The 26,080-nt window shown below is 35.6% G+C and overlaps 1 protein-coding gene across 3 annotated transcripts in view; it reads right to left on the bottom strand.

Annotated features, from left to right (window-relative positions):
• Positions 1-26,080, bottom strand: part of LRP1B (LDL receptor related protein 1B) — a 246,406-nt gene that overhangs the window by 32,079 nt on the left and 188,247 nt on the right. For 2 of the 3 annotated variants that reach the window (XM_029962198.1, XM_029962197.1), the window contains exons 69-75: positions 24,851-25,092; positions 18,977-19,200; positions 18,586-18,692; positions 15,207-15,323; positions 13,200-13,373; positions 12,551-12,676; positions 4,896-5,060 (exon numbers count right to left, since the gene is read on the bottom strand). In XM_029962198.1, the coding sequence (XP_029818058.1) occupies positions 4,896-5,060; positions 12,551-12,676; positions 13,200-13,373; positions 15,207-15,323; positions 18,586-18,692; positions 18,977-19,200; positions 24,851-25,092 (1,155 nt within the window). Of the gene's footprint in view, positions 1-4,895; positions 5,061-12,550; positions 12,677-13,199; positions 13,374-15,206; positions 15,324-18,585; positions 18,693-18,976; positions 19,201-24,850; positions 25,093-26,080 lie in introns of those variants that run through there. The other variant, XM_029962199.1, reaches the window with a different exon arrangement.

Below are 26,080 nucleotides of genomic sequence, written 5' to 3'. Positions count from 1 at the left end.
TGTCAGTTTAGTTTGCTATATAATAATAATTGCCTACATAATAACTTCTTAAATAATCTTCAAAAATTGCCAATAAATACCTTTGTTCACTGTTCCTGTAGTATCTGGGTGATTTCTTTTGGGAATCCACTCAGATATCTTAAAGCCATATTTACATTTATTTTGCAAGGATTATAATTCTAGGGAGATCAACTTTCATTTGTGCTATTGTCTAAACAACATATAAAGATTATGTATTTTGTCTAATCACATAAAGGTGCTTTGCAATTAAAAAATAATTAAAAACTAGGTCAATAGCACTATCTTTGTAGCTTTCTACAACTTTTGAAAAATTAGATAATTCAGACTAATGTCTGTATCAAAATTTACATTATTTATTTCTTCCATTCAATGGTAAATTCACTACATGCAATGTGTGTTTTAGGTGAATATGCACATTTAGTTTCAATGTTTAACTTGCTGTCACTGTTAAAGAAAACAAGGTGGCACTACATGAGCTTTCTGTAAGCAATATCTTGTCTTTTGGAGTCCTTATCAGAAGTCTGTGGGAATCAGAATAATTCATTTTTGTGTGGCTGATGAACCATAATTAACTTTACTGAGACAATAGTAGCGGAGAGAAGCTGTATTATTAAATGTAATTAGTAGGTGAGCTGATTGGGATCTATCCCAACAGATATACAGTCTCTCTGTGTTGTGGGAAAAAAAAAGGGAGAAAAAACCAATTTCTAAATATATTAAGAGTACTCTCAAAGGCTGTTTTCACCAAGGTTGTTGGTGGTGGTTCTGTTGAGACCCTGTGCCAGAGCAGAGCCTCAACATCCAGGAATTTGCCAAAAGGCTTAGCAGTAAGTAAGCCAACAGTGAATAATCCCTGAATTGCCAGTGGGATTTGTTTAACAAATTAACATTTGTGTGTAGATAATGAGGTTCTACAACTTAACACATCCAGCAAAGATTTAGCACAATCATGTTTTAAAAAATTAGCAATACTCTGCAATTTACTTAATTAGTTATCACATTACTATTCTGTATTAGGTGGTGAAAGAGAAGGGGATTTACACATTCACTAGAACACACACATTCACCAGAAGAGTATTTTATATGCTGCACTAATTTATTTGCATCAGAATATGATGCAAAGTTTGTTCTCAGGTTCTTTCTTCCTTCCTCAGTTTTTGAGCCAGAATCCAAAGGAAATTCCCTGACTCCCAAGGAAGCCTCCAGCTGTGGGGACCCTGCAGAAGCACCTCTTCATGAAGCTGAAATGACTGGCAGTCCCTAAGCTTTCCAAAGGGAATGTGTGTAAAATGACACTTGTGAGATCTATTCAAAGCTGCCTGAGTTGTATAATATGCAAAAATTGACAAGGGCAATCAAGAAATAATCACTAGTCATTTATATTTTGCAGATGAGTTTGGATTGGCACTCACACACCTATGGCTTCTGCAACTTTCAGAGGAAAAGTCTTTACAGTTTTGAACAAAAAAACAGGCATAAAAAATATAAAATTAGGAAAATATATGAAACTTGATTTTAGCAGGTCAGTTTGATGAGTCAGTTGTACAATGGATCAGAAGTATAAGTGCTACTTTTTGAGGAACTGTTTGTGAGCACCATTGTACAGGAGGAAGAATGCACAGGCAGCAATAGCACAGCAGAACAAGGTAAAATGATATTGAGCTAACTTTATTTTAAAATAGTAATTTTATACTTCACAGAAATGTGAGGGAATTCTTTAACAAAACCAGTTTGCAATGTAGCTATTGGAACATGGGGATTTAAAAGACGTGTAGATGTGTCGCCTGGGGACATGGTTTTGTTGTGGACCTGGCACTGCTGGGTTAAGGGTTGGACGTGATCTTAGAGGTCTTTTGCAAACTTAATGATTCTATTATTCCTTTGCTAGATGACAGGTCAGCCTGGTACAACAAAATATTTCGAATCTAGATACAATAAAATGCTGAAGCTCAAAACCATTAAGGAGTCGTGAACATTTCTGTGGTGGTGAGGATAAGAATTGAGAGGGAGTTTTAACTCTGTGTCTGTAGAGCTCCAATCCTGAGAGTTCATGATGAGTGAAGATGCTGAAGCTCTGTGTGCAAGAATAAAGCAACATATATAGACCAGTTACTCTCATATGAACTTGACACAGCAGATCAACTCTGCCTTGAAGGCTGAGACAAGGAGAAGAAACATTGTTCTGGTCTGGATTTCATACCCTCAGTCCAACTGCAAATGTCTTGTGCAGCTACATGTGTGCTCACTGAACACAAGGACTGAAGGACTGAAGTGTGTATTTGACTGGAAAGAGGAAATGGTTCTTGCAAAAACACTTGAGGAATTAAGCTTTGTTGACTTAATTACAGTTTCTAATGCTTTTGGGGAGTCCAGTTTAGCTTCCCTCTGTAAGATACACAATGGCCTTAGTATATCATGGATTAGATTAAACGAGGATAAAGGGACATCTCCCTGGCATGCTAGTTTGTTTCCGTAACACATGATTTATGGCCTGATGTAGATAAGAAATACAGTCTGATAAGAAATAGAGATTTCTTCTTAATAGAATATTTACAGCGTCCAGGGGCTAGGCATGCAAGGAAGATGAGATGCAGAGCAACTTGAAAATTTCTTGGAAATTATCAGGAATACTAGATGGTGGCAGTGTCATTTGGAAAGATATATGGTCTCTTTTCCACATTTCCAGCACGGGAAAGTTATGGTGTGGGCTTCAAGGCATGGCTACCCTCATGAATTGAAAATGGCAGATAAGACATCTGGTCAACTTGAAATATGATTCTTAAAAATTTGATGAAACTGTTAAGGGGACAGAGCACTGCAGAAGAACACTCCTATCAGCAGGCATGCCCAGAGTCATTAGAACCAGCTCTGTGTTGGTCTCAGCTCATAAAGGCACTCTTTGGTCATGTGTGGTTCAATAAACATTAGCTGCTGTTAGAGGTTCAGATTCCCCCAAATCAGGCAATTGAACAATGAAATGTGGACTGTGGTGATGTCCATGCTGGCTCTCCTGATGCATTTTATTGCAGGCACAGCATTCCATTTGGGACACAAAGCACCAGGCTGATGCTGCATCCCCAGGCCTGCTGCAGCAGCTGGGCCATGGTGAAAAATTTAGCAGAAGTATATTGTGGAACCTGCTCATATTCCACCTTTACCCACTGGTGACAAAACCTACTGCAATAATTATTTCAGCAAGGCTGGGAGATTTCAGAAGCTGGATTTAGCAGGAAAATATAAATTAAAAATACCCATGCAATAGCATAGCTGTGTGAGCACAGCAAATGTTGCTGCCTGGGAAAGGGAAAACAAACTGCTGGAGGTGAGCAAGCCCTATAGTTACTGCCAAAAGAAAAGGATTAAATAAAGCCCTGGGAGCTCTGCAGGACTCAAAATGGAGCTGAGTTCTAGGAGCCAAGTTATTAATTTTATTAAGCCTTTTAACCCCACAAAAGAATCAATTAAATGGCAGATATGTAAAGATGTGGGAATAAACATCCTCTCTTCACACGAGGAGGAAGTTCTGCATGTCATTTAAATCACCCACAACTTACTTCCATTCACCTGTGTGTCCTCACTTAGCATGTATTGATCTCACTACATTGATAAAAATCACCACTTATCATTTGTGTCAGTTCCATCAGCTGTTAGAAGCAGTTTAAAGTATAATTAATCAACTTCCAGCACAAGTAATTCTCATTTTCTAATATTTAGTCATTATTATGGATATAACTATGAATGACATTATTAACCCTCAACTACTCAGAACTGAAAGAAAAGATTACTAGATTTGCATTCACCTGGAATTTTGCCACCACACCTCAGTCAATAAGAGGAGGCTCCACAGAAGCCATGAAGTGAGGCTAAATTACTAAACTACATATGTTAGAGTTAATAAGTAAGAAGTGTTGAGGAAAACATTATGATCTAAGTCTCTGCCACAGAGACTCAGATACATAATTTTGCATTTCAGAGAGCCCTCTCTGTGCTGAACAGTCACGAACTTCTCAGGATCAGGTGCTTGTACTTTTCTTTCAGAGATCAGGGTGTGGGTCTCTTCATCACAGGAGAAAATGATTCACATCTTCAGCAGCTAATAGCTTCTGAGGAGAAGAAGGGACTAGACAGCAAACTCTTCTCCAGCTGTTCTACTTTGAATCAAATATTTAATTATTCCTTGAAGTAGAAAATAGAATTCGACTTCTCCCTTCTCACAGAATTGCTAGGAGTACTTTTTATCACACTTTCCCTCTCTAGCCCAAACACTAATTGCAAGTTACAAAAGCTTGTGTGTTAGGGACAGAGATCAACTGTCAAATCACCACTTTTTAACAGGATTATATCCCTGAAGATAAGAGAGATAATTTCAAATTCCTGCAGGAAAATGAAGGATCTGAGTTCTTATCAACCAAGTCTTCCTGAGAATTAGATGACTAAAATTCCTGTTTGGTGATCTCCAGGAAGACAAAGGCAAGACACTGAGGTCACCAAATTTAAGCAAATTCTGTGTATGCACATAAAAATTTAGAGGGAGAACTGAGACAAAGAGAGAACAAGTTGTACGGGCTTGTTCCAGGTGTACTTTGACTGGACCTTATGCTTTACAATGCCATTTGTCCACCTCAACACCTGAGTCTTTACATTGAACACAATTTATATTTATACGCTCCCTTTTCTGGGATTCAGTTTAATTCACTGAAAAGCACTATTGATTATAAAGTATAAATATGTATGACATGTTCTGATGTTTTGCACACCATTAAAGTACAAACAAAGCAAATAAGTTACAAAGAGAAAAATATCACAAGAAGGGAATAAATCCAAGCATTTAAGGCAGGTATAATAGTAACATAGAGCTGTTCAGAAATATTTACCAAGGAGAGAGGCTCCACAGGTTCCTCCATTCTGGCAGTAGTTGTAGCAATGGTTTGTTTCACACCTTTCACCAGAGTAACTTGGCCAGCAGTGACATCGGGGATCCCCCTTCTCGTTTATAATGCACTTTCCTCCATTCTCACAGGTTAATTTACAGGTGCCATCTGCAGCAAGAGCACACACAGAGTGGTTCCACAACCCCATTTCATGGAACTGGCAAAACAGAACCCTGTCTCTCAAACAGAGCTAGAGGTCTCTGTCAGTGGGGGGGAGGGGGAAATATCACTTTACAAAATTGAGAAAGTAAACTATCAGTTCTGTTTCCACAGTGCCGGAAAAAAACCAACACACTTAGGAGATCTTAAGTTCCAGAAAGGCTGTCAGGAGCTGCAGAGGTGGTGGGAGCTTGCATCCTTACTGAGTTGGGGGCCTGTGCATGGCACACCCAAATGTCGTCACAGGGAAGTTGACCACTCTAGGATCTAAGTTACTAATGATAGTAGGAATTCTTTTTTGAAACTATAATTCCTAGTTAGTTTATGAACTAGAAAATTGAATGATGGTTTCATCTGGGAGACCTCAGGAAACTTCCCAGTCATTTTCTGGTGACCTCAGCCTTTTTCTATTAGTTGTTTCTGGATCTCTCTTCCACTCTCTCTATTAAGTAACAGCCTTCTTAACTAAGCTTTATCCAAAATATTTAAAAAGGAAATTACTCAGCTTTTAAATCATCCTCAAAAATTGATGTTTGCGTATGAACTTGTTGCTCCTAAATCACATTTCCTGATAAATTCTTTTTCTCGTCTGCTCAGACTGTAAAATCCCTGAGAAGTGGTACTGCCTGCTGCTCTGCATTCACTGACTGCTGATGGCACATCTTAGAGGTGACACAAATTCTGATTAGGCCAGATTCAATCTTCCTATAAAGCTGTTTTGTAATTAGAGTTGTGCCTCTCTTGGAAACATGTTGAAAAGTAAACCTGTATTCACTTCAGTGAACAGGATATAAAATTATTCAATGATACCAACAAGAAATTAATTATAGACTAGCATATAATGCTCAAACATCCAAATACCTGTAATTCCAAAGAAAGAGACAAGCACCTTTCCAACCCAAAACATGTTTGCAGCAATGAAACCTGTCATTTCTCAAACAGCAGCCAGACTACTTCCTAACTAATCCAGTATTTTAGCCTGCATGGCTTTAAACAAGAGGGATATCACAAGCACTGAAAACTCTCCAGTAACAGATCCACCAGCTGCTGGTTTTTGCTGAGTTCATCTGGTTTAGTCAAACAACTGATGAGTCAAGGTTCCCATTTGTTCCATACCTGTTGAGGTTTAACACTGACTGAGGTGACACAGGCACAGCAACTCCTTTGATGTTCCAAACACATTGGGTTGCAAAAGTGCAGAATTTAGGAATGTCACACATCCTCTACCTGAACAGTTCTCTCCAGCACAGATTCTGCAGAGCCCAGTAATATACCTGTGCTTATGCAGAGCCCTTTCTTTGAATGCACCCAACTCTCTTTCCTGCCTGTGTACACCCCTCCTCTGCAGGGTCTGCTGCCTCCTTTCACAACCAGTGCTGAGATGGTGCAGATATGTATCCTGGGATCAAATCTATTTAAACAGAACTTCTGGAAAGTCTCATCTTTCAGGTAATTGTACCTTTCTCAAACTAAACTGAAACTAGATAGCAAATCTAAAAGTTACTGTGGTGGACTGCCTGGCATATCATTACTTCATGGTATGCATTTACAATAAAAGTATGAAATTCTGTTTGCACTTAATTTTTTGGTATCCACCCTGGATACACCTGCTGTAACAAAGCTACTTTGTATTTGGGAGTTTGAGGATGCTTCAGTGTTTTATTTATTTGGGTGGTTCATTAAATCCTTTGATGTTCCATGAACCGTTCTTTGGTTACTCATTATACAAGTTGTTTGAATGGATAATGTAGCATATCTTATCGGAGAGAAGGTCTATTTTTGTTTTGCTTATCTTATCTGTTTTACTTATCATTAGTCATGAGTTTATGGAGCAGAACTTGGTAAAAACAGAATAAATAACAGTGAAGTACAGACAACTGCTCATTTTTATGAACCTTTCTGATAGTGCATTAGAAACATGCTCTTCTAGAGCAATTCCACAGAATTGAGACATAAAATCTGAAAAAAAAAAATTACAATTACTACTGATTTTGTTCTCTATGAAACATTTTAAATTCAAGAGTTCCAATACATATCTAATATGAAACAGAGAAAAGTTACTTCAACAATTTTGGACTTTAAATAAACCAAGAAATAGGACTGAAAGATGCAATGGATAAGCCAGTTGTAAAATACTACATTAGACTTTAACAATATAGGGGTTTTAATGCTGCTGCTTTGTTGTCTGAAAGTAAATACAAGAAACAAATTACGCTTGCAGATTCACATCAACTGAATACAAAAGGAGATCAGATGCTTTTTTGTGGGAGACAAGAGCAGAATGGTCCCACAGGAGAAGACGGAAAGAAAAAGAATACAGGAGAGAAACGGAAGAATTGGTCTATAAAGCTGAATACGGTTATTTTGAATTACTGAATAAAGACCTCTGAAAGATGAGCAAAGAACAGCTCTAGCATGTACACTCTCTTGGAACAAGATTTAAGGAAAAAAAAAAAGTTAAAATCAGAAAAGTTTCTGTCTGGAGTCAATTCTGTGCTGCTCTGTGCTTGCTGGAACTTGGACTCAAAGACCTCCCAGCTGCTCTTTTCACTTCTGAACTGTCAGAAGTAAATCATTTCACTTGTTACACAACCCCTAGTTTAGTTACTGCACCTCTAACATGAAAGAAAGGAAAGGATTACGGGTCATCTAATTTTATATATTCTCTCCTAATCCAGTTATTTAGTCTCCTGTCACCTTGATTTGCCCATTTCAATCTTAATATACTGCTAATAAAGAATCAAATAATTTTAATTTGCAAGTTTTCTTATGTTTTTTAATGGACTTCAGCTTATCTGCTCCATCTCTGACTCTTTTCTTTTCCTGAAAGTAAAAGGAAAATCTTACACAGAAGAAATACTGATACAATAGCAAATCAAAGCCTTGTGAACTCTACTGGTATTTTCACTCATTCAATTTTTTGATATTCCATCCCTCTCCCCCAAATATATAGACACACATTTTTTTTGACATTTCTATAACAACCCTCTCTTTTCTGAGAAAAATGCATCTTACTTTTTGCTATTTTCTCCCTTTTGAAATATCCACCAATTTCTGGATTAGACAAGTTCAATGGAGAGATGATGCTACAGAGCACAATGTTCATGACCTACATGCTTTGGGACAAGAACAGTTTCCCTCCCTACAAAGGAAAATACTCATCTCATGGGGCAGAAAATTTGGTCTTGCCTACCCTTTGGACAAAGGTGTAGCTCATCCTTTATAGAAATGAATGTACCTACTAAAGACAGAGTGCAGAGTTCCAATATTATGGTAAGGTTTTATAAATATTCATGTCCTTACAGAAAGTCATACTACCTGCCAGTTTTCCATATGTTTAAATGTACCAGAACACTGTTATCCCCAAACTTTGTCTGAATGCTGTAAGAGAGATGCTACTCTGTTTTCCCTTCACATTTTTTTTTCCTTTTAAAAATATTTGCTTTACAATTTTAGAAGGAAGAGAAGGTCTAAGAAAAAGATGCAGAGTAAGAAAAAAATAACTGATGCCCATTTTCTTCTGTTCTGGGAAACACCAATCCCAACACTAACCCCTTTGTAAACACAGGAGATACGCTGTAAAGAGGTGGTTTTTTTCCAAATCAGGAGCAGATTTCTGTGTGACCCTGGTTCTATTTGATACCTAGGAAGGCTGAAAGCAGGACAAACCCCAAAAAGATAGCATGGATTGAACTGCCATAGCTTTTGCTCCCTGAGGCAGACATTGGGTGAAAAAGAAGGTCCATAGGGATTAATCTCTGAAATCCACATGTGCAGTGGGCAAGTCCCCACAGAAGCATGCAGAAGGAAACAACGTGGTGAATTAAATGTTTCATCCCTGTTCAGAAGCAACACCAGATATGAGTTTCTGTAATTTTTCCTCAGGCTTTTCATTCAGCGAAGAGAGCAGAAATATTCCCTCTTAACAGGAAAGGGATAAACGTGAAGCTCCAGATCAGGGAACTCTTGGAAGTGCTCATTACTCTTGCTCACTCAGCTGTACTACACACTGTCTTCCTCCAGTGCAAGTCTCTCTGTTCTCATCCTCTTGGTACATTTTTAGCTTTGTTGTGCTACAGACAATTAGATACAAAAAACCTAATGGATGCTAATCCAGAGGCCTCTTTTAGGAAAATGAAGTTGTATTCTGCCCACTGGAAAACTAAAGGGTATTTTTCAGTTCTAAACTGAAAGTCAGGCCTGCTATAGTCAATAACCCTCCAAAAACACTGTACTCTGTCAGTCATTATCATCTAGGGAGAAATGCGATAGAAGCTTAGCTAAGAACACACAGGAACTTGTTTTGATTTTGTTACTAAAACATTCTGAATGATGCAACGCCAACTTGAAAACCCCAAATCAAACCCAAAAGCTGTTTCTCATGGGTTGCATGAGACGCTGGTGAAACAGTTGTCTGAGGCAATCTGGATTCAGTCTTAAAGAAAGCCACTGGGTATTCAATATTTAGTATTCCTCACATAGGCCTTATGAAGTAAAATGAGCTTAATGGGTCAAGCTAGTAGTAATATCATGCAGAATTTTAGGACAGCTAATTTTCTTCTATTAAAAAACAAACAAACAAACAAAGAAACAAACAACAACCTGGTTTTTGGGATATAGCCGTAAGAAACAGATCAAGACTGAGATTACCTTGCAGTCACCAACCTTTACAGTGGGCAGACTGAGAAGAAATTGTACAAATGCATGTGTACAATAATAATGCTAAAACCTACCAAAAAGACGAATGACATACAAATGTTGACAATGATCATTATTTGCTGGAAGGCATTTTCCACAAGGATAGTGAAATATGTATTGTCAAAACAGAATCTTCAGCCACAAGTTCTCCTGGGGACACTATCCAAGATGGATGGGAAGCAGAGATGGCTGTGTTATTTTGACACTGTCAATTATGTATTATTCAGAAAGTACAATTTAGTCACATTAGTTCTTGACATCCACAACTAGTACTAATTTTTGAAAGTAAGAAACTTCTTAGATAACATGAACCAGCCACTATGCAAGTACAAAACAATCAGAACCTTTCCCTTCTATTGCTGTATGAATGACATCCACTACAGGAAATCAAAAAACCGAGTTTTCAGATCTGTAAATGAGTGGTAGTTTATTGCTGAACACATAAGACATAATGTATATAAATCACTGTAACCTATCTACTACACATCTATTGCAATGTGATCAAACTAGTAGCAAAACCAAAAGAATATATCAGCGAAAAAGTGTTTTACAGATACATCTCAAATTAAAATCCTTTGGGATTTTGTTCTCTTAGGGACAAACCAGAAGACCACCAAAATCAACAGAAATATTCTGACTGACTTGCAATCAGGATTATAATGCAGACCAACAAACAAATATGACTACATGACCTCCCTTTGGATTTCTAGGTCACTCTTCTGCAATATACAGCCAAGTAAAGCAGGAATTTCTGGTTTGAGTTACTGACATCCATAACTGTGCCAAAAATGCTCTGAGACAACAAATACAATATAATGGTAGATTTAAATAAGGCAAACGTTTGTGGAATATTTCATATATGTTTTCTAGATCTCCATCAGAAAACGAACAAAATACTATAGATCATAATTTTTTATTCCATACTGTATAAGTACCTAAAGTAAAAGAACCTGGTTTATAAATTGACTTGTCTTTTGTTTGCAGGCTATTAGCGACCTATTAATGGCAACTGGACTGTAAATCAGCCTTTAATTATAAACCTGCATTAATTCAAGATGCTGATCTTGAGGTCAGCTCTGATCGTTCCAGGAATCTCTGCTGACCCTTGGAAGCCTAAGTGGAGTGTCAGCATGTTTAACATACAGCTGTTTAACATCCACTGAATACTTTCAAAAAAAATTTACATAGTGCAAAAACATACACTTGTTTGATTGCTATGATACAGAGGTTTTTTCAATTCATAATTTATAATCTGTGAGGCTACAAAACCTGCAATCTATATTACAAAAATAACATGCTGGAAAAAAATGTACAAAAAAGCCTATGGTAGACATTATCTGAAATATAATTGTAAACAAAAAAACCTAAGAAACACTTATTCAGCAGCCCTTTAAAAAGTCATAACAGATATTGCAGCTGTGGAAAGGTACTGAAAATTATCAATATATTAAAAATCCTTCTCTAGGCATTTTCTGCCTATCCATAAAAATTTATAAACAGCAGTGAAGTAATTTAAAAGCCTCTTCACTTCGTTCTCAAATAAAAACACACCTTCCTGAAAGCATTACCATGGCTTAATCCTTTGCCTCATTAGTAAAACTGTAGCACTGCTGAAATTATGGGCTCAAATTACTGCAATTTAGCAGTGAAAAACAATATTCTTTTATTTGCCCATTCTTCAACACTTGAATAGTAACTATGGGTAATCTGAAATAATTTTTTTGGTGGTGCTGTATCAGCATAAAATCTTGATGAGACACTTGGAGAGACAGGGAGGGTGTTTAGAGTTGGGAGCTTTACTAACACCGCATCATAAACTACTAAAACACAGTTCTGTTAAGTCAATTTTTGAAGAGCAGGCAGTATAGATCGGTGAGATTTTCTCCACACCATTATGACATTTCAAGTAAATTAATTTAATTGCTAAATTAAGCACTTTAAGTACTGAGGATCTCGCCCAAATATCTACCACTTACACTTCTGAGCCTGAAATTAGACATCAGAAAAACATCCTAATATGTATGATACGCATAAGAAATACTATCCTGTGACTTCTAGAACATTTTAAAGTTCAAGTTGGCTAAGAATTCATTCCAGCAGTCTGACCACCTTAGGTTCAGCCTAAATTAGGGTGAAAACAGTTTTAAAGTACTTAATACTCTACTATAAAAAAGAATATTTTCCCCACAGCAAGAACTTAGAAGCTCCTTTCCCATGAAGACTGGTTTCCTGTGACTTGATATTAGTCATTATAGATGCTACCAAAAGATACAATTTTAGATAAAAATATTTCAGTTGTTTTTTTCTTTCTTTGTCTGTTACTTCACAGCCATTTATGTGCTATGTTGCTCTCACTGCCCTTTGACTGTTGCTGCAGTGTAAGCAGAGGTGTTTCTTGACGGTCTTTAAGGTTATTTTTCTGCTCCTAAATGGCTAACGTTTAATTTGGGATCCAAAACACTTCAGAGCCTTTCAAGCTTCTTTTGGTCAATATGTATATACACTCACTTTTAAATATCATCTTCAGCTGAAAGCTCAATTTTTATTTTGATGAATATTAGCAGGGGTGGTTTTTTTGAATCTGGGATTTTGCTTCTCCATATTTTCTTTCCATTTCAGCTCAGTAACACGTATATTGAACAATGTTACAAAGCTGGACTCTCAGACAACTCAGCCTTTTGCAGTGACAAAAAGTGACCAGCTGTTTATTTTCTAGTTCTCATGCAGTTTTCAATACCTACCTAAGAGGCTTTGATCAACGCATGTTCCATTCATCAATGATTTTCCTTCTGGACAAGCACATGTTGCACCAGAAGGGTTGAGTAAACAAATGAATTCACAAGTCAGGTCCAAGCACGGATTAGGCACTGTTTAAAAAGACAAAATAATAAAGATATTGATTTTATTTATTTATTTATTTTTAGAATTTACAACTTTGTTCTAAAGCTGGAACAAGATAAATAATCAGATATAAAAATTCTGATAAACTTCCAGTTTCCAGGATGTCAACAGTTTAAAGTTCAAGACTCACAGAAGGACAGAATTTACTCCAGTAACAAAAAATGTATTGGTAATATGGAGCAAAAAATTTCATCTGCTTTTAGCTAGAGCTATTTGTATTCACCCCTCTTCTAATTCTTTTATATCTCATTTAGATTGCAGGTACAAAAGGCATTTGTGTACACATTTGCCCAATGTCCTTTCAAATGAGTGAAAATGCATCAAACGATCTAAATCAAACTTATATAAATATATATATAACCAAATCTATTTTCAGTTTGTGCAATCGGCTTCTGGTTTATATTTATACAACTTGGTTACTTCCCCCACCCTCTCTCCCCCCAGGTGAATGTGCTCAATATTGAGTTTACAGTAATTATGCTTACTCACAGTCCATCTGTTTGTAGCGGTGAAAAATCAAGGCACTTTTTGCTTTATCAACATCCACACTTAGATATTCCACAAGGCTCCTGCCAAATTTGTGTACTCTAAATGCACCATTTTTAGGACCTGCTCCATATATGTAATCCTCAAAAATGTCGATTCTATGTGGATGCAGCAAACCTTGGATAAAAACGGATAATAAATAAAAATTCATACTCAAATAATCAATAACTTTGTCTTCAAAATAACTTCAATTGCATTTCTACTATTACCACCTAAAGACATTACTGTTATTCAGACAGCTGGTTTTGCACCCACAAAGGCTGTCTAGAAAAAGCCAATCTGCTTAAAAAGAACTCTTCCACACTGCAAGCAACTAAAATCTCAAGCCTTCTATTAGTTTTCCACACAATTCAGCCTCAGAAACTGGGTGATTATTGAAAAGTGGGGAAACTCTATAGTAGCAGCTTGTTAATTAGAACATACTCAGGTACAACACTTTAACTAGAAGTATGTGACAAGGAAGAAACAGATAATTTTGCTTTAAATCAAAGAAACTACTTCAGCTCCTTCTTCACATATTTGAAATGCTAGTTTTTCTACTACATGTATTTTAATTCATAATTATAGCAAATTAATGCAAAATAAAGAGTTAACTCTACTAATTCCTCATTTTTAAGAGCTATGAGGGCCTATTAGACCACATGGTTTTATTTCCTATGCACAGCTGGCTGTGGAATTTCACACATTTACCCAGGTAACAAGGCAATGGCTTCTGATTAAAACTTCTTTGCCAGAGATCCATCTCTTCTAGGAGCCATAAAGAAACAGAATCTATCATTCCTTGTGATACTTTGTCCCTGCTATTATCTCTATTTACACTAAAACTGGTTTTGTATTTCAGTTGTATTTATTTAATTTCAACTATCAGCCTTTATTTCTTCCTACTGTTCTTTCATGCTATCAGTAATTTGTACTCAGTATTTTATTTCAATAAAAATATCTCTAAATTCCAATTCATTATTTTATGTTTATTTAATTAAATTGGTTGAAGTTTTTAGTCTCATGGCAAGGCAATTTCTAAACTCCTTCAAATTTCCTTTGGTTCGATGTTAGAGGAGGCTGTTGTCAGATTCCTACACTCAAAGAATCTTTATTCAGATGACTACCTTCAAGTTATGGAAGAATATGCTTTGAAACAAAAACAGGATGAATTTAAATCTGGTCCTGCCCAATCTGGATTGTGGGAGTATTCTCCCAGTATATTCCAGAACACCCTGGTGAATTCTGGACAATTAGTGAAAAAATTCCAGAGCACTAGATATAACATCACCCTGATGAAACCCCAGCACCAGCTGCCCACTAAGAAATTCTCCCCAAAACCCTGCTATCAAATATTCTTTTTTAAAATGTGTTCTCTCTCTTTTCTACTCATAAATTGTCGCTTAACAAATTGTTAAAAAACCAACATGCAGTTCTATAAAAAACAAAGTTTGCTTAAACAGAATCTCTTTTCTTACCAAGGGAACTTTCCTCATTCACATTCAGTTAGGAGAATTCTGTGATTACTTGCTGACCTGAAAGCCAAGCCCATTATTTCTCCCAGAACTGATTCAGATCAACTGTTCTACAAACTCCACAGCTCCTGTTCAATGCAGACAGCTCTAATTTTTTAGTCAAGGTTCTCCTGTTGCTACATAAATCCAAGCCTAAATATCAACCACAATGTTATTCCATAATACCTAAGATAATGATTAGATTAAAAACTTGGAGTTTGGCATATATCATTGAATCATTGTTCCCTGAAAGTAATTTTATTAGATTATCTTAAAACTAAAATTATCTTAATTTAAACACCTATTTTCTTTCAGATAATACCTGAAGTATTGTCTAATAAAACCAATAAATATTACTTAAAAATAACTGCTTTTTGTTTACACACTTTCTCTGAATAGTGAAACTTCAGCCAAACAAAAGAAAATAGGAATCAGGTTATAGAAAAGCTCTCCATACCTTGTTTAGTACTCACAGACACAACTGAGTCAGAACCATCAAAAAGGACACTCCCAATAACAGATAATTCAAAATCAGCCCAGAACAGGCGCTGACTGAACTGATCAACTACGAGGCCTACAAAGAAGATAAAGTTCAAATAGGTATATAAAACCTAAAAAGAAAATGTTATTTTTATATAATGGTACATTTTTATATCATGCATATCTTTGTGGACACAAAATATGGTGACAATGGAATAAACTCCACTGGAAACCAAGGACAATAAAATGTAACACCTTCTACTGAAATCTTCCTCTTGGGGCAACTGTGGTTTTTTACTTTCTTTAACTTACTGTGCCAAGGTCAGTACCTTTCCTAACCCATTATCCTCAGCACGTAGGGATATATACCAGGTGGGAATTAAACATGGAATCTAATCCTCTAACTCGCTTCACCAACAGAAATCCGTTATTCCAACAGATTTCTAAGCGGCAGCACCGGTGTCACTGAATGTCAAAAACAAGGCAATAAAAATTCACAGAATTTTCCTAACTTACCCAGTTTCCACAGGTATATAACTGTGTTCTTGTTCTTATCACCAGTACTTCACACGCAGTAATTATTATAGAATTAAAAATCAGATTATTTTAACTACATTAGTGCTGCAGGACTTACACAGCAGTATTGACAAATGTGTATATATGAAAAGAAAGCACAAGAGTGAGTGACTGAGAGCACAAATGAGAATAAAAGGTAGATAACATTGTGACTACCCAGCCTTTAGGCAATAGCTAAATAGTTAAATCAAGTAGCCCGTGTTTCATAGGGGATGATTAAATGATTAATATCCCATTTTAGGTCACGTCAAAACCTTCAGCCGGAAAACATATTTGAACCGTAAAATAATTTCACTCTGAGCTTTTGAAGTTGTAGTGTATTTTTAATAAGAATAGGAGAAAAAGTATTTTTCTTCCTATTTATATACGTTGTTAAGTCAGAAAAAATACATCAAAAGAAATTATACATAACAGCAAAAATACTCCTTTTAAGGTCATAAATTAATCAGCGAGAGATAGATGAGAGGAAGTGGAGAAAGTGACTCATAAACTAGTGAAATATGTTTACATTTGAAATTCCATTAAAAAAAAAAAGCTCCTGTAAAAGAGACACTGGTCTTCAGGGATACAGCTAAAGAGAATAATTTCTGGTAAAAGACAATCACAATGTGTCAGTTCTTTGTGATACATGGTACCTGTAAGGGAGAATGTTTTAGGAGCAGTCCCCACTCTCCAGTTTTAAATTATTCTCTGTATTTTAATAAGAATATTCAAATACTATAATAATAAATAAATAATATTCTCAATGTATCTTTCACAGTGTCGGAGATAAGATACTGCAAAAAAAGTGTTTATTTTTGTTTTATACATATAGAACTCCTGTGTAAGTAATTTCGATGGAAATCCTATGAAGTCGAGCCCAAATGCTCAAACTCTCCCTTCCTTTTACATGAAATAGGAAAGGCATATGCAGTAATAAATTTATGAGCAGTAAATTTATGAGTAGTAAAGTCTTATTTCGGAGAAAACATTAAAGGTTTGGATCCTTTCTTTGCATTCCCTCTACAAAGACATGGATCTGTGTGAAATATCTAACAAAAAATTAAAAGACTCCATAAAAATCTACTTTCCACCACGAAGTAAAGGAAGAAAAAAGCACAGAAGGATGTCACAGAAATGTTTTCAGGCAGTAAATACAGGAAAATGCAATACTCTGGCAGGCCATTCGTGAAATTCCCTCTATGCAAAGACTGCTCATATTTTTGTAATTCTGCTGATTTTCTTAATTTTCATTTTATTCACCTTGGTAAGGAGACAGAGGTCTGGTTAAATGTTTGCAGGAATCTTTTCTATATAGAATATACCATGGGAAATTTAAGAAGAGAAGTTCTTGTAGTTCTGCTTCTGGTTAGGGAATAAGTAATTTCTTGCATTTTCAGGTAAGTTTGATATTGTTACTATCTACAAAATTTAGTAAGTTCACTAATCCAAAAGGGATGGCCAAAAAAAGGGGTTAAGTGCCCTTTTGACCAAGGAAGTGGTGACTTGTTCTGTAGGACATTGCCTTGGTGATTAACCATGATAACAAGAGATTAAAAAAGCACAATTACAGCAATTAGGTCTAAATCTAATGAACTGTGTATCTGATATGCTCACAATGTCTTGTAAAAGTTCAGTAAAGGAAATGTAACAACTTTGATAAATATAAAATTCTGTTGTACTTCAGTCTGAATAATCAGGAGCTTCTTATTGAATTTATTTTTTACTATGTATGGTATTACCATTACCATTGTGCTTCCTTCTCCACAAAGCTTTCCTTATCACATAGGTAATTTTTTAAGTGGCTATATTATAATCTAATCATGTCAACAGAGTGTTTCCTTTCAGGGCTGAGCATAATTTGCATGAACAACACTATAAACCCACCCTAGCACATGATTTAACAAGAGGTTAAAATATTATTATTTGTTGCTGTGATAGTGGCAGCTCCTGAAGTGCTTAGATATTCAGATGGCTCCCCTTGAAAGAAGCATGTTTCAATAGAAATGCTTACCAAGGTTGGACAACCCCTAATTTGCAATGCAATAACAACAAATTATCATTGTAAGCCTGGAGAAGCAACAAATATTGCATGAGAAAATGGGTTATGAAAAAAATCGTCTGTAGTTTCAAGACAGGATTTTGCTATTTAAGAGACACATTTCATTCTGGATTTAGGATTTCCTTTGTTGTAAAAATTACTTTTATGCTGCCAATGGAGTCTTTAATGCAATTCACAAGATCTCAACAAGTATTGTCAAACTTCACAATATTTCTATAAAATACTGAAATAATTAACTTGTTGCTTCTTTGAGCACCTAGACCTTGTTTTGTACTATTTTGAAGTGTATTCAGGAAAGTAACTAGAATAGGCTGTGAGATTGCAAATGCATTCTTAAAAAAAATGTGTTTCAACACTAACTGGTGTTCCCTTAATTGCTTTTGCTTGTTCAGTGTTATTGAAGAACTAACATTTTAACTGGTTATATACAGTACTTTGTACTGACTTGTTAAACCATGTTAAGCTTTGTTACAAAAGTTAGTCTTTTTAAGATGCATCATTTGAAAACAGAACTAAGAGTCTGAACAGTAACTGTGTATGAATAACCAGAACACATATTTTAAAAAGTTTTGGGTTTTTTTGGTTTGGCTTTTTGTTTTATTTTAGGGGGAGGGGTGGTGTTTGTTTGTTGTTTTTGGTTTGGTTTTTTGTTTTTGTTTGTTTGTTGTTATTTTAAACTGAGAAACTGAAATCTGTGAGTTACCAAGTGTATTTAGGAAAAAAATGATAAGCCATATACCTGTAGGTCTTTGTAAGTTCTTTTGAACCAATATCCTTCTCAGAGTACCATCCATAGATGATTCCTCTATGTGAGAGCGATCCCCAATAACTGTCCAGTACATCATCCTAAAAGTATGAAGCAGAAATTAAGCTGGATGCCAACACAAAACCTCAAAACACTTCACTAAATTATAAACTATTTTGAGCCATACTAAATTATTATGAGCCTTTCAACCTTCCTGACAGATGGGAGGTAACTGAGCCTGGCTTATATACAGGTAAACTGAGCAGGAAAATGAAGTAAATGACTTGGAAAAGATTAGACATTTGGAGCATCATAACTTTCTCTTACTCTACTTTGCAATTTTTGTCTGAATCACCGAAACAGAGTAATGTTGCAACACACGTACCCCCTTTTAGGATTTACAGCAATTGCATATGGTTCTCCTGCCATGCTCGTGAGGAGCCTGGTGCAGTTGGGCCCGTTCAGTTGACCCACATTGATGGAGTATCTCAGGCTGGTCCAGTGAGTGGTGTAGTAGCTGAACCAATGCATCCGAGAGTGATCAGTCCAGTAAATATTTCCAGTCACCCAGTCAACAGCAATGCCCCTGGGCCTTTTGAATTCTGGACACTAAAAGGAACAGATGTTACTGTCATAATTATGGAAATGATCTTTCTCAGCAGCTGCACAAAGATCCATGTAACTTTTTACAGTTAAGTAACTTTTACCTTTAATATAATGAAATATTTAGAAAAACAGAAATGGAAAGACCTAAACACCACCTGCAGGAGATCAGCTCTAAAGGATCTGCTGACAGTTCTAATCAATGCAGAAGAACAAGTCAAAATTGTTTTTTCAAGGTTACCTACACTAAGGAAAAGGCACTTTGGCAGCAACTACTTGAACTATTGATAATGAAGCAAAGAAATATTACAGACTGCAATCCAAAATGAAAGGAAAAGGAAGTACTAAGATTATATAGCTATTATACTCCATGCAGAGCTATGGTATGATTCTCATCCCAAAGCCCTCAGTGAAAAACACTGTGGAACCCCAAGGTGTGGTTGCTCAGCAGTGTGCCAAGGGTAAAGAATATCAATGCATTTAGAATTCTCTCTGTATTCAGCAATATTCAGCTTCGCATGTAAAAGAGGCTTGACTGATTCTAACATTAAATTTCTAAACTACGGTATCTCTGTCACAATTTCACAGTTATCATTAAGACCTAGATCTAAAAAAAGGTCCTTAGGATAGAAGTTCATATTGCAAATAGGAGATATGTATGAACAAGTTACTGGAATTCCTGCAGAAAGGAGTAAAACCTGTAAAACAGAATTACCCAATTATTTCTAACATGAATGCAGCATATCATAAAAAATTCAAGACCAGCATGAGCTAAATACATATAAAATTGTTTGCCCGTTTACCTATTTAACATCAAGTTAAATTATGAACAAAAAACATCTATTCCTTGACAAATGAAGCAATGGAAGGCTATTAAGCTACATAACTGAAAACCAGGAAAGAAAATCCTAAAATAAGTTGTTTTCCTCAGGTGTCAGAGTTCCTAACACCACAAGACATTTGTAGACTGTTTTCATCATAAAATAAAGGTCATTTAATTCTCTAGGTGAAATAGGACTGCAAGGGTGAATTTAGATAGTTCATTGTTCATAAACCTTTAATTCTGCAAAGATGTAATAGAATGCATGTTCTGTAGATATATAGAACCTTGATTTTCTATTTAGATGAATATTAAATCAGTAAAATCAATCACTGCATGTACAAAACAGTATCTCTTTAAAACCAGGGTCACTGTTGGTTTTTCAAGTTAAAAAAAATACTGTATCATAATTCTTTGGTAAGAAACCATGATACTGGCAGCAGATGCTTCCAGAAATACTACAAAAATTTTTTTTCAAGAAATGAAGCATTTGCATGCAACAACCTTTTTTTTTTTTCCTCTTTGTTACTATCCAGGCAACATTCATATAAAGAACAAGATACCCAGAAACATGGGTATTTTCAGATAAGAGTAATTGTATTTTCAATCCAAACTCCTTTTAATTCTGGGTAATATTCAGGCATCTGTGTCATGAAGCCTCTCATACCTGGACCTCTCCAGTTACTCATTTGGCTACTGCAAGGGTTAATGGCACTGGTTTACAAGGCTGGAACCAAAAATCCTTTTAAAAAGAAGAGCAACCAGCATGGCCAGCACGGTTCCTTGCCTTTTTCTAGACTGTTCAAGACCCACAGTTTACAGTGAGACTGGCTCTTTTTGGAACCTGGTAAAGCAGATGACGAGAGTTAGCAAGCAGAGTAAGAAACTGTTCCCAAATTGCTGGTAGTAGAAGCAGAGGAGACAAGGGGGCATCCTAAAAAGATCCTGGAACAAGGATGGGGTTGCTTAGTAACACTGACCCTTTATCCTCAGCTACACAGGAGAAGTGAAATCCCAGGAACGCTGGGGTGCATCAAACGAACAAAGAGATAACCAGAAGAAATGGAAAGGGGGCATCTGATGTGAGGGATTTGAAAAAGATAAAAACTACTAGTTGATGCTATGGCTGTGTAATTCTCAGTTGTGTTCATTAAGTTTCAGCCTCATCACATCACATTCCTGAGGTCTTGGGCATCTTCTCATACTGTCTAGGAAAATTACTTACTGTAAATGAGCTCTTACCTAATAGCTTATTTGGATTATGCTAATTTTTGAAGAATGATTTTGCATACAGAACAAGGAGGAAAATACAGGAAGAAAATCACATTAATATTTTCCACAGTGATTTTAGCCCACTTTGATGCTAAATATAATGTACTCCAACTTATTAGAGAAATTGGAGTTTGAAGCCTAATCATCTTTTATAGTTTGCACATGTTGTCTGAAGAACTACAGACTATAGCTTGATGACTTTTGATCAGAACTGCTGTCTGTTGTAAAATCTGCTTTCAAGGTAAAGAATTAATAACAAAAAATCATCCCAAAACCACCACCACCAACAAAAAAACAAACAAAAAATTTTCAGCCCCTAAAGTTGAGTTTGACTGGAGAAAATATGTTACACATGCAGCAGGAACCCATCACTTTGCAATGCTTAACAGGAAGATAAACTGATAAATCTAATTTCCAACATAAAACATATGCAAGCAATATTTTATCTTATTTGCTTTACAGATCTTCTTGGTATGGAATTGCTATGGAACAACGTATATAAATGTTTTATTTTTGCTTAAAATAACTTCAAAAAAATAGTTGAACAGTAAAAAAAAAAAAATAAAAAAGAAAAACAATAATACTAGAAAACTTTTAGAGTTTTTCTCACCAAAACATAAAATTTTCTTTGCCAGATGAGCACCCCAGTAGGTGCAGTGGTTCACCAAATCACCATTTGTATTATGTAAGTAGGATTATTTAAAAATCCCAACCAGATGATTCCAGATAAAAGAGGCCTCCTAAGTACTCAACCATCATCCACACAGAGCTATAGCTCTAAGTAAAACCATAAATTAGTGCTGTTTAGAGAAAACAATCTAGGAATAGTTTGCATTCCCAGGGATGCCCTGCATTCCACTGGGCCCAGAGGCAGCCCTTGGGAGAATATATGTGGATTAATCTCAAGAGTGGTGAAGAGTCCTTGTTAAATTCCCAGAGCTCTGGGACTGGAGCAAGCTGCTATATACTGACTGAACACACTATAAAACTTGTTTCCCTCCCTGTTATATGGTGCAATTATTCTAATGTTCAGCTTTTTGTCCTCTTCCACAAAAAACAGCACTTGAGTTTAGGTGTGAGGTCACTCCATGTTGAGTATTCACCTCAGGTAACTTGTACATCTCTCTCCAAGGATTATGCCAGTAAACAGCTGCACCAGTTATCACCAATTCACTTAGACTGTCTGAACTCCATTGGAATTAAATCCTCTTCTCCATCTGTCAATAAACTCTGAAGAGTTCATATTTACTATTTCCTTTAATGCTTCAATTTGTACCAAGCTTAAACCCCTTTTCACAGAAAAACAGAAGAGCTACTTAAAGCTATTCTCTGAGGAAGGCTCTTGATATGCTAATTCCATGGAGCAATTTGGGTTGAGATGGATTTTTGCATTAATGTAATTACCTGAAAATGCAGGTGACTTTGTTCAAGTTTACTGCCCTGATTTACATATCAAAGTCTAGATATAAAAGTTATAATGTAACCTTTGAAAACTTATCCATTAAAAACCTTGGGTTAAAATTAAGAAATGCTCAAGCTTTTTAAAACCGAATTTCAGTGACAATTTTAAAGCAACACTGTAAAACCAATTAACCTACTGATCAGTTGTATATAAGGCAAAAATATTTGAGTATTTATGAGATAATGCTGGGAAAATAACTGAAAAGTTTAGTACAATGAGAAGTGAATGTTTCACAAATATAAATGACAAGTTTCCAAGATATATTCAAATACAGTCTGTGCATTTTCCACAAACAGATTTGTAAACGGCTTTGTATGGCTTGGATCAACATCATCATGAGGACCTACCCACACTGAGGAGACAGGAGAAGGTGGAGTATAAAGAAAGATATCATTTTTTCAATAATTTTGAATTGAAAAGGAAGCTACTGACTAAAAAGTATTCTCATATAATGGTGAAACAGAGATACAAAAAGGAAAAGCTATTTCAGTACATTAGAAAAACGGTAATTCTAAGAACACTTTATTTTTATTAGTTAAAACAGGGAGACCGTGACAAATCAGCTGTGAAAATTTCAAACCCTTGACTACAAAGAAGTGTCAAGGAAGCTTATGTTAAATTATATAGACCCTTAAGAAAATACAAGTCCATTAGAGAGGTGGTGGGTCAGCAGACTACTCTTATTATTGCAGAACGCATTTGCATATTACCAAAAAAAAAGAAAATAAATAAATAACAACAACACCCCCTCAACACTAATTTCACAAGACTTTACAAGTTCATTACTTTCTAATCATTAACTCAATACAGAGATCTGTCTGTCACGATTTCTGCCACATTTAAATAAGAAAAACACCACAGTAGAATTAATTCACATCTTCAATACGAGTATCCTTCTGCAAAACTCCAATGACACAGCTGACCTACTGGAAATGCTAGGAATTATTTTCCACTTCAGATCTACTTTACATACACTTTCCATCAACAAAATATAGACTCCTCTGCTGGTCAGGTGAAAATGTTGGTTTCAAACCACTCTTCTCATATAGGTGTTATCACAGACACAAACTACCTTCAGTGTCTGTTGGTGTTTACATCCTCAGACTTTTTGCTCTGCTGGTATCAAAGGTCAGGAATGTCATTCATTTGGAAAGGAAATACCCTTGGATGGAATGTACTTAGAAGTGGTTACAGATGTGTATGAATTATAGATGAAAGATTAGCCTACTCTTGCTACCACTGTTTATTCTACTGGGTATATAAAAGTATTCATGTGATGGAAGGTCATCGCTGTCACCTCTCCTAAGCTTGAGGAAACATGCCAGACAGGTGTTACTTATAACTGGATTTATTACTGGCCAAGAAAAAACTAAAAACTCTATTGTACTCTATCAATTTAAGAGTAAAAAAACCAAAATCTGAATTTACAGCAATATAGAAACACCAAAGCAAAGACAGCATTGTTATTTTCAGTTCAACACTATCATATATTGTAGAAACATATTTAGCAAAATGAGTATCAATCTGCATTTATTTTACTTTCAAGTAAAGACCATTTGAAATCACCCTAGCTTAGAAAAATTCACCTTTCTGCTGTAAAATGCAAACTTACATTTATGGTTATTCAAAAGAAGATGCTATGGAGTTCAACATATAAAGGACTAAATACTCACTGTTTCCATTTTAAAATGTATGTCATAGCTTTGCCTATTATTGTTTGCATGGTCACTACAGAAATCAAGGTTGTCTTTAGCCTATCTACATTTTCTGTCTTCCAAGAATTTGAAATTCATGCCTTTCTTCTTAAATAACTCTATTACATTTTCTCTTTTGTCTGTCAAAAGAAAGGATTTCTAAGCTTCTAATAATACTGGTTATTTCTCTGTAGAAAAGCTTTTCAAATACTATAGTTGTGTTCTCTTAGAGACTCTACGAAGTCTGTCAGAGTCTTGCATGGAAAGGCACTAGCACCCATAAATACAGCTGAAATAAAATCATTCTCAGGCAGACATTTCAATTTACTAAATTAGCACATATTATTAAAACGGAAAAATAAATCAAAATAAATTTGTGTCATTTAATCTTTGATTTTGATCACTTACTATCAAGCCACTGTTACTTTGCCTTCTCTCTCTGTCGTGAAGTTTTCTGTAGAAAATCCCTCCTGGATTAAACTGAGTACTCCAAACAATCATATCCCCTCGAAAATATGCATCCATTCCAGTTATCCTTGAATTATGTTCAATATGTGATATTTGCTGATGAGCATCACTGTAGTTGAATGGATATGCAAAACCCAGGATGTCAGTGTCATTAGCAACATAGAGAACTTGATCTTCAGAGCCTAGGGATTATTATAATGAAACAAAAATAAGGTAAATGTCAACTAATGCAAAAATCAGTGGTTTTCACTCAAGTAGCTTTCTGGTGTTTATCTGATATAATTTCTTCTGTTAAAATTATTTTTTGGTTGTTGAAGACTGCAAAAACACTCACAGTCTGGGCTATAAATGCAACTCTTGATACTCTGATATCAATATACATCACTTCAGAGCTCTCCAAATTCACAGCGTGACACCTAAGACTATATTTTAAGGAGTATGTGATATAAGAATTTGAACACTTTTAAGCAGTATACAAAAATACAGGATATTATGCATTAAGCCCATATGAAACCCATATTTTTATATGCATGCTCTCTTTAGAGGGTCCTAAATGTATATACTAAAGGAACACAGAGTTGTCAATAAACATTATTTCAAATTGCTTAATTGGAAATTAGAAATGGAATGATTTTATCTTTAGAGAAAGCAGTGAAGTTTTGAAATCAACTGCAACAGAACCTGTGCAGTTTTGTCTTACCTCTCCTCATTTCAGAAAGTAAACACAGATAACTCTGAAAGGGTGATATTAATGGATACCCAGTTACCATCTTGATTCAGATCTTGTAAAGTTTATTATTCATAAAGAAATGCTGTTTAGTATCCATTTATTAAGTTTTGAGAAAGTTTGAAATCTGCTGGATACATTAGAATGCATTTGTATTATTCTATTTCCCAGTTCATATCACATTTATCCATAGAGAAGCAAATTATAATAATGTCTGTCCAACACGCTTCCTCCTTGTGAGTACGAAATATCAAACATCATTTGTTCCCTTCCTCTTGATAAATGCAACAACAAAGAGGAGTTTTATTAAAGCAAGTATCAATGAGGGAAAGAGAGAAAAATTAACTTTATTACAATGGAAATGAAGCTTGTGAAAAATTCAGATTTAGGATAACGATTCCCAGATTTTAAAATTATGAATTTATGAATTATATCACAGAATT

The sequence above is a fragment of the Manacus vitellinus genome, unplaced genomic scaffold, assembly GCF_001715985.3.
Source record: "Manacus vitellinus isolate BGI_N305 unplaced genomic scaffold, ASM171598v3 scaffold_43_pilon, whole genome shotgun sequence".
In the NCBI taxonomy this organism is placed as follows: domain Eukaryota; kingdom Metazoa; phylum Chordata; class Aves; order Passeriformes; family Pipridae; genus Manacus; species Manacus vitellinus.
This window is presented reverse-complemented; position numbering and strand designations above follow the sequence as displayed.